Source organism: Gymnoscopelus braueri (genome assembly GCF_963280865.1).
Source record: "Gymnoscopelus braueri genome assembly, chromosome: 6".
Taxonomy (NCBI): domain Eukaryota; kingdom Metazoa; phylum Chordata; class Actinopteri; order Myctophiformes; family Myctophidae; genus Gymnoscopelus; species Gymnoscopelus braueri.
This window is the reverse complement of record NC_137607.1, coordinates 44,618,144-44,628,223: the sequence shown is the minus strand read 5'-3', so window position 1 is coordinate 44,628,223 and position 10,080 is coordinate 44,618,144. Positions and strand designations below refer to the sequence as shown.

General features: G+C 39.2%; 1 protein-coding gene across 2 annotated transcripts in view; it reads left to right on the top strand.

Annotated features, from left to right (window-relative positions):
• The first annotated feature begins 4,411 nt into the window (after positions 1–4,411).
• LOC308087589 (myosin heavy chain, fast skeletal muscle-like) overlaps positions 4,412–10,080 on the top strand; it is a 45,996-nt gene continuing 40,327 nt past the window's right edge. The window contains exons 1-10 of one of the 2 annotated variants that reach the window (XM_080431549.1): positions 4,412–4,630; positions 5,342–5,485; positions 5,727–5,883; positions 5,985–6,012; positions 6,103–6,208; positions 6,422–6,514; positions 6,636–6,699; positions 6,881–6,979; positions 7,091–7,194; positions 7,691–7,829. In XM_080431549.1, the coding sequence (XP_080287675.1) occupies positions 4,424–4,630; positions 5,342–5,485; positions 5,727–5,883; positions 5,985–6,012; positions 6,103–6,208; positions 6,422–6,514; positions 6,636–6,699; positions 6,881–6,979; positions 7,091–7,194; positions 7,691–7,829 (1,141 nt within the window). In that variant the 5' untranslated portion in view covers positions 4,412–4,423. The remainder of the gene's footprint in view (positions 4,631–5,341; positions 5,486–5,726; positions 5,884–5,984; positions 6,013–6,102; positions 6,209–6,421; positions 6,515–6,635; positions 6,700–6,880; positions 6,980–7,090; positions 7,195–7,690; positions 7,830–10,080) is intronic. The other variant, XM_080431548.1, reaches the window with a different exon arrangement.

Here is a 10,080-nt window from a genome sequence, read left to right as displayed (position 1 = left end):
TCCCTTCTTAGCCTCTGCATATTACATTAGCTGCTCTTCTTACATCCTGTCACCTACAATCAGCATGCTTTTGCAAAATTATACTCTATCTGACATTACAATAAACAACAATAGGCTACAAAAGTTATATCAGTATATCACAGTAATTCCTTCTTACCTGTTAACTCACTTATCCTTGGTATCCAAATGATCTCCTTGGACCCGGTGATATACTTATTGTTGCATAGTAAGTTATGTTAAGGTGCAAACAAACAACTAATGTTTTGATGCACACTGCATCTTCAGAGTAGAAACACTGTTGTCAAAAACGTGTTTTTTTTTTTGCACCTGATCATTGACGGATATAAAGGTACAGTAGGGTAAATGATTCTTATTTTATTTCTTTAATAAGTGTTAAAGATCTCTATATTCTGATACCAATCATTGCTATAGTGTGTTTGTTAATTAACAGGGGTGTCCTCGTCTCCCCAGCTTATCCAATCAGGAGTGAGAACCCATTACAGGCTAAACAAGTTAAATTGGAAGTAATGACACAAAGAAATGAGCAGACAAACTGGATCACTGAAGATGCATTTTCTGTTTGTTAAAGAGCTGGAGAGGCTTACTGAACAAACACTCTATAGCAATGATTATTAATCAGAATATAGTGCTTTTATCTACCTTTTATCAAAACACTTTTTGTTTTAACCAAAAAACATCACTTAGGCCTACGTGAATTGTGTGCTCAAGTATTTTGTTTGCGGTTCATTCTATAAGAAGAGTCTGATAGAACTGTTTTTAGTACATTGTCCTTTATGTCCTTGTCCTTTCTGAGAGCACCGACCTTTGTTGTTGTGTGGGGAGTGGCTGAAGAGCACAAGACGTTCCTTACAAAGCTATAAAGTCAAAGGGCTTAGCACCTAAATCCACTGTCACTTTGCTCAAGCTTTAGCTAGCTTTGCTAGTATGTCCACTCAGCACAATGCCTCACATTGTGATGGCCAGACAGGGACATATGACATTCAGCTGTGCATGTTCTTTGGATACAAAGAAAACAATGTATGGGGGGAGAATGGGGATAAGATGGGATGCTTTTTCAATTTTGCATTATCAGAGACAAAAATGAAGCTTTCAATATAATAATGAAACAATACATAGTTAAGGTTATGTGAACCAATTTATTTTTTTGGCTGGATGATGTAGTTCACGTTTAAGTGTTCCTTTGTTACTATATGTATTAAATAAGAAAGCTACAGTATATGGTGTGCATATTAATATATTTTTATATGAAATATATATTTTTCTTATTGGTTTATAGGCTCAACTTACCCCAAACCCAGTTTTTCATCTTAACCCAAATAAATGGTACACAGCAGTACAGACCGGATAACACATCTGATCGAATTTATAAGTTATCAACACTACCCTGGTGTATGATGCAACCTTACAATCATCTACTCCTCCTCAGACACAGGAATCATTATATCAGGAGCTCAATAAAACCTCTCCACATGGCAAATCATAATAATAATAATATGGCTCTAGTTTGTTCATTTTGAAATGTACACTAGGATAAGATAAGATAAGACTTTTATTGATCCCACAAGGGAAATTCAGTTGCCAAAGGCAGCACTGCAGTCAAGAAAAGAAAAAGAAAAGTACTGTAGATACAGCAGTGTAAAGACAAGACATCGCACAAAGAAGAAGCACCATCAATACTGCACTAATTGTATTTCACCGTGTTTCTGATGTTATTGTTTTTCTGTTTTTCTGTTTTGTGTGAGGACTGCGGATGAAAATTAGCATCTTTGCTAAATCCGGTGTATTTACGTTCATGTGACGTTCATTAATATGCTCTGTCCTGTCTAAATAAACAAATAAAGTAAAATCAATAATGAAAAAAAGAATACCCCTTACGGTCCTTACTCTAATGAGCTATTGTTACACGTTGTGAGCCAAACCATCACATGGTTGCTGTAATGATAAGATCAACCTATAATTGGTGCTGTGTATTTTGTTTTTGGATTATTTGAAAACAAGTGGTGGGTGGCTCGTCTTACACAATGGCCTCGACTTACCCCGTTCTCCCCCTCAGCTCCAAATAAAAAAAACAAAAGATCAGGAATTGCTGTGTAATTGGTCTTGTTTTATTTTCCTGAAGGCTTTTACTTAACTGAGGACATCATTCAAAGATAGTCTATTAGTACATGTGTCCACTTGGCTCTCATTGGCTGCCTCCACTTTGCCTCCCTGGTTAGGCTTCTCCAAGGACTGTGTCCTTCCTTATGCCCCTTGATAATAACGTCACATGTCCCAAATAATTTAACCACATACAACGCTACCACCTAATGAAGCTTACCAGTACCATGCCAGTATCAATCCCCCGATTATTTTTATATCAAGCCACTGGCAAGACGTCAGGGACATAATAAAACTGAAGTTTGCCAAGAAGCACCACCAAGTATGGTGGAATGTTGGAAGTATAATCCTTGATACAGATTATTAATAGATTTTAAATAGTTTTATAGCTAAATGGATACTAATGCAACGTCACAGGAAATGAAAGCACCTTTTAAAGGCGTGTACTACTTATAGTTTCTGCGATACAAGCAATATGCTCTCAATATAAAGAGTCCCTCCCCATGGGATGGATTCACTGCAGAGGAGTTTGGGGAGCCACTTGTAGAGGTGAGTGAGACTTCAGTTGTCATTCATAGTAAAGTAGATCTATTAGAGAACAAGTTATTGGAGTTATTAATTGGAAAATGAGTCATTCTCCATTTTTGACTTGGTTTTAGAAACAAATATTGAAAAAACAAGTTATTTTAAAATGTCTATTTGTTTCATTTTATTTATTTATTTATTTTAAAATCAACTGAACGAAAGGTATAATGTTAGCTGCCAGACCCTTTGTTCAGTTGTCTTTGACAAACCATCATTTAACCATAATGAAAAGAATGTAATGTTATTTTGTCCAATCAGTATGGTAGAGTACAGTATGTTAATACAAAACCTATACAATTGGCGTGGTTGTATTTGGTCTACCTGCTCTTTTATTGAGACATTTAGATCCTGTGTCTAGGTTGGACACAACCTTTGACACAATCCTGTTTCTGGTTTGACAACAATTTTGACCTGAATTGTCAAAATTCTATTTCTCCCCAGAGCAAGCACGCAGGCTCTATTAGCTCAGTGGTCAGAATTTCAGCACTTGCGCAGGAGACCCGGGGTCAAAACCAAGGTAGAACAGGAAAGTTACATAGTGCAGCTTTAATTTATATAATGGCTTTAGAATATAATATGAGTTTAAAGTGTATTTTAATGTATATCAGGGTCAGCAACCTTTTTGACATGAAGTGCCATTATTTATTTTCTTAATAGTCAGTGTGCCATAATAACATTAAGTTTAATTATGACACCACGTGAAAATAAAATATTTCCTACTAATTTTAAGAAACCCTTAAACCTTTATTATTATTTTTTATTCTGCTTTGAAATAATAACAGGACATTGTAATGATCATTAGACTCAGAGAATTAACCCACCTATCTCCCAGACTCCCTCCCCAGTCAGAATTCAGAGTTTGAATGAATGTAGAATTATGTGCAGGATGTAATTTGCATACAGATGTGAGGGGTCTGAATTTAATTAATACATTTATGTTTTAATATTTTATTTCAAACCCAAATTCCTCTCTCTCACACTTATGTCAGTGTGCCAGTGATTACCCTCCACTGTGCCAACGTTGGCACCAGTGCCTAAGGTTGCCTACCCCTGATGTGTATGAAGAAAATACATCTAGCATCGCATCAGTACAAATAAAAAAAGAGAAATGTCATTTTCTGAATAGGCAACAAAACATCTGAATTAACTCAAATTGACTTCATGGTATGTATTATAATAAAGGCTCTCTCAAGTCAGATGCTGGAACTAGTAATTACGTTTTTCTTTTCTAAAAAGTGTGTGTTCAGCAATAATTAGCAAGGTTATCTATCACCTACTCAAGTTTATCTACAGCTGGTCCGTTGGTCACCTTGTTACAGTAGGTCGAATCGAAGGACTAAGACACTGACTTTACACTGGCTTTACTTTTCTCTTATGACAAAACAGTTGCGACTTTGGAAAGTTGTGAAAGATATTCATTTAGATTTATATAATCTAATATAATCCATGTACTACATCAATACGAGTACAGTAAATGTATCATTCAACTCATGTTTAATTCATCAACATGTTTTTTCTTCCCACTCAGAGGTTGCACTTGTGAAGAAAGGTTCCACTGTTACTGCATAGAGGGAAAAAGTGAGTGGTCATTATTTTCCTATTAAACCTAAACAATATAATAGTTCTACATAGTCATGCGGTTCTCCGCTCAGATTTTAAGACAGCAACAGTATCAACACCATCTACTGTATTTGTCTTATTTCTACAGAAAGCCACCACCATGAGTACGGACGCGGAGATGGCCATGTACGGCAAGGCTGCCATTTACCTGCGTAAGCCAGAGAGAGAGAGAATTGAGGCTCAGAGTAGACCCTTTGATGCCAAATCGGCTGCATACGTGGCTGATGTGAAGGAGCTGTATCTCAAATGTTCGATTCTAAAGAAGGATGGTGCCAAAGTCACCGTGACAGTGCACGACACGAAGGAGGTAGGCAACGGTGGATCTAAATTCAAATAGTGACACTGACACTTAAGGGCCTAACACACCGCAAGTGTCAATGACACACGTCATATAGGCCCCTTGTTGACATTGGAGGGGGGAGAATTTTAAGCATCAAAATGTCTCGATATATTTGGCTGCACCGCATCGAATGAAACGAGGGATGTAACAAAAGCCACACTCTCACACAAGAACGCATGCTTGCTGGGAATGTTGGATGTTATGTACATCTGTCATTCCTTTCACAGTCTATCTATTTTGCATGCACTCCTACTGGTAAAGCTCAGCTACTGAACATGAACCTTGAACTTGTACCAGGGTAGCAAACGTTTGTACATCATTCATCATCCTCATCCATATTTGTGCCATTTAAAGCGCTGCCGTCACCGGCTAACTATGTGCACAGGAAGAGGGGACTACAACAATGTAGTTTCACAGACAAACCTATAATTTTTCGGGATCTGAGCAGACCATTATCTTTTTCATAAAGAATGTACTCATTTCTCAAAAGAGAATATGGAAAGGTCAGACTTTTGAGTGGCATTGATGTCCACTTGGCACTTCCAGTGTGGCCATAGCCATTGTAAACAATGCATGCATTTGATGATGTGAGCAACTGACTCTTTCAGTGTGTCAGAGCCTTGTAGTACAACGACAGTAAATGCAAGCTATTCTAAAGCTGTGTTTTGATTTTTTTAGGAAAAAACTGTAAAGGAGGATGATGTCACCCCTATGAACCCTCCCAAGTATGACAAAATTGAGGACATGGCCATGATGACCCACCTCACTGAAGCCACTGTTCTGTATAACCTCAAAGAGCGTTATGCAGCATGGATGATCTACGTAAGATTTTATGCCTGCCAAGAACAGTCAATGGGACACAAAAAAACACAGGTTACTTATGTATCCTCAAGAGAAAAATCAAACAGAAAAAATCATGGTGCCAAAGTTAATTTGCTCATTATTTTGTCACTTACAACCTGTGACTGTATTCCCAGGTCCAGTGATCTGCTGTCCCAGATAGGTGGCGTGCTCGCTGCTATGTTGTATGTTGTTCTGATGCTCTCTCTCTTCTCCCCTTCAGACCTACTCTGGCTTGTTTTGTGTAACTGTGAACCCCTACAAGTGGCTCCCGGTGTACGACCAAGATGTTGTAAATGCCTACAGAGGCAAGAAGCGTGTGGAGGCTCCACCCCACATCTTCTCTGTCTCTGACAACGCCTATCAGTTCATGCTTACTGGTATGTACTGGTCAGGACAATGTAAAAAAAAGATATACAGTGCATAATGGTTTTGTGCTCTATAGATTACATTTAAATTACATTTGCTTGACCTTTTACAGATAGGGAGAACCAGTCTGTCTTGATCACGTAAGTTCCTCATCTACTGTGCATTTAATGAACACAATTGTAATCAAATTAACTAACTGCATTTCATTGACTGTATGCTTTTATAACCAGTGGAGAATCCGGGGCTGGAAAGACTGTGAACACCAAGCGTGTCATCCAGTACTTTGCAACAGCAGCTTCTTCAGGAAAGAAGGCAGAGCAGACCTCAAAAATGCAGGTAAAACTTTAGCAAATTACAACTTTTGAACACACACACACACACACACACACACACACACACACACACACACACACACACACACACACACACACACACACACACACACACACACACACACACACACACACACACACACACACACACACACACACACACACACACATATATATAAGAATAGAGACCATATTTGTAATATTTGATCATATATAGGGGTCACTGGAGGATCAAATTATTGCAGCCAATCCCTTGCTGGAGGCCTATGGCAATGCCAAGACTGTGAGGAATGACAACTCCTCTCGCTTTGTAAGTGTAAAACGATTTATTTTATTTTAACAATTTTATGAGAAAAAGTTTAGGATGTAGAGGGATGCTAGACATTTGACTAAATCAAACCAATAACGAGAAATGTTGTTATATTAAACAGGGTAAATTCATCAGAATCCATTTCGGCGCAACGGGTAAACTGGCCAGTGCCGATATTGAGACATGTAAGTATTATTACATTAATAATAATAATAATAATAATAATAATTATTATTATTATCATCATTATTGTTATTATGAGTTATGTACGACCCTTATAGGTTATTATTATTATTATGAGTTATGTACAACCCTTATAGATTATTATTATTATTATTATTATTATTTATTTGCGGCCCTTATTAGATCTGCTGGAGAAGTCCAGAGTGACCTTCCAGCTTCCTGCTGAGAGAGGCTACCACATCTTCTACCAGATGATGACCAATCACAAACCTGAGATTGTTGGTAAGTTGAATCACTGATAATGCTTACTGATGATGGATGATGATGATGATGCAGATGATAACATATGTTCATGAATAAAAACTATGTTTAACACATTAATTCCTTTTTAAGAAATGTGCCTGATCACAAGCAACCCCTACGACTTCCCATTGTGCAGCATGGGTCAGATCTCTGTGCCCAGCATTAATGACAAAGAGGAGCTGGAAGCCACTGATGTCAGTACACATATTTCAATCTTTCAGTGTGCAATCAATTGCTCTGCAAAATATATTTCCTAAAGTGATGTTTCTTAATCTAACGCACGGGTCTTCAACAGGGGGTCCTCTGAGATACAGCAGGGGGGCCTTCAAAATTGTGTGATAGGGACTTTTATAAAAAAAAAATACATGAACCAAAAAGCCGAAAAATGGCAGATCTACAAGCTCACAACACGTCACAGACACGTTGTGAGCTTGTAGATCAGCTAATTTCGGCGAAAAGGTTTGGTGTACAGTGAAAAAAAAGCAGACCGACTACAGAGCCAAAGGTCAAGTTTACAAAGTATTGAGGGTTTTAAGTCGTTAAATGTCTGAAAATACACATTAACATGAATCCAATATGTAGTGGGGGGTCCCTGCTTCATCTCTCTGTCAGCTAAGGGGTCCTTGGCCTGAAAAGCATTTAAGACCCCTGATCTAATGTTTAATCTAAACATTTGCTTTTTTAATCCAGTCTGCTATCGACATTCTGGGCTTCGTTTCCGAGGAGAAGGTGGCGATCTACAAGTTCACAGGTGCAGTGATGCACCATGGTGTCCTGAAGTTCAAGCAGAAGCAGCGTGAGGAACAGGCTGAGCCTGATGGCAATGAGGGTGAGCATTATCTTTAGCCAAGGGATGGTTGTTTGAACAAAATAATGACATAAGTAATGCCATTGTGATTGGGAGTAATGAACTTGAAGAGCAGAAAAAGGGAGTCCGGGCACACTGTCTTCACTTTTCAAAATGTATTAATAGGGATACAATGTTTCGGTCACTCGGATATTCATCATATAAAACATATATCCCCTATCGAATCTCTTAGGGCGGATTCACACTATGGTCCCGGGTGCGCACCCTGGACCACTTGGCTGATGTTGTGATAGTGTGAACGTTGCGTATCGTTCCCCGAAATGGATCACCGTACCGTACCCGAGACCACCTCCCGAGGTAGTCTCGGATCCGGATCATGCATATTCCGGTACGGAACGATGCAATGTGAATCCATCCGTACCAACAGGAGGAAGTGGACTGCTAACATACTGTATACCATTTATATATTTTTATAATGACACATTATTTTAGCTGGGTTATACCTTCTCATAGTTCTACTTGAATGTTGACAAGAAATAATAATCCCGCTAGTGTTTGAGTAGCGCGAGCCGTGGAAAAACATAAACAAAAAACACATGTATAGCGAACGTGTATATAAGGATAAATATACCAAGGATTAGTCTGTGACGTCACTGCTAAAATATCAAGGATGCATCAGTGACGTCACGATCATATTGATAATAACAGAGACGCGAGAGACGACGTTACATTTTGAGGTTTCAAAGACCAACGCACACACTGCTTTGGTTGTGTATTGTTGTTCTGTTATTATTATAACTCAAGACAACGTCAGGAACACAGTCAAACTTTATTATTCACTCTACACTCTGACAAGTGACTTTTCTTCTGTGAATGACATAGAGCACCGAAGTCCTGACGTCACTCGTTCATCCCCAGGTTTGCGGAAGTAATTTCTCTATGGAGAATAACATTGGGTCATCTTAGAATCGTCTCATATAAGAATTGTGGTCCAAAAATAAACACCGCGTGTCGGCGTTATTGTCAGGGAGGAGGTTCTGTATAGTTTATGATAGTCAGTCACTTATATTTGATACAGTCTGTTTCTGGCGAAAATGTAACTAATTTGGCGGAAGTAACATTAGCGTTTTCTCACCGTCAGTTGATGCTTCATATCCATAAGAGTCAACCCGCCGTGGTCATTTGTTTATTTTTGGAACACAGTTCTTATTTGACGCGATATTAAATACGTCTATGGGATTCAGAACGGGGGTGGAAAACTGCGAACCAGGTAGACAAACAAAGGATGTGTAAATGACGTCAGACTTCGGCGGTCTATTCTCTAGCTCCCAAAGCCCCATAGTCAACAGCGCCCCCATGAGGCACATATTTACCATTACTGTTAAATTAAATGGTCTCGGGTGCGCAAGAATCTTGGCCAATGTAAATACTGGCCAGCTGCGAGAGGCCAACCGTACTCGGGAACGGTTTGAATCAATCGGACCCAGTCTGAATCCGCCCTTAATTACACCAACATTGTTCATGTGAAGCAGTTTGTTTATGCGCATTTGTTGAATTTATAAAAACATCGCTATTGTCATTTTGCGCTCTGGGTCTCCATGATGTTATCATTAATCCAGATTATATGGTAGCATACTTGCATTGCTTCACTTTCTAACGTCATGCTAACTCTATAGACGAATCCACAGACGCGCTGCCTGTAGGCGGCCATTGCTGCGGTGTCGCGGTGCGGAGCGTTGACACCGCAGCTATGGCTGCCTACAGGCAGCGCGTCTGTGGATTCGTCTATACAAGCACACATTCTTTGAGACACAAATCCGGGTTTTTGACCAATAAGCACCTTTGTTTGGCCCGATTTTGGGACAGCTGACGGTTTTTCGGGCCAAACAAAGGCGTCACGTGACGTTGATCCCTTTCCCCTATTCGCTCATACTAGGACATGACGTATGTGTATTGTGTAGGCAGAAGAATACCTGAGATATACAAAGTTCTTTTAAGCCCTGCAAGCGATCATCCGACATCTCATGACACCGTTGCAGTTATTATCCTGTTCAATGAAATGTGCAACTTGGCTGTCTTTGGCCAGTCATGATGTTGCAGTTTTTCAGCCACAGTTTGCGGGTGTTGCACCGAATGTGGTGACCTATCGAATTCTGCTACTGGAAGAGCAATAGCGGATGATGGGAAAATAAGCCTGTCCTTCAACCATTCTAACCAATCATCAAAAAAAAAACGCGAAATGCCCACATCCCAACGTGTTAGATATATAGGA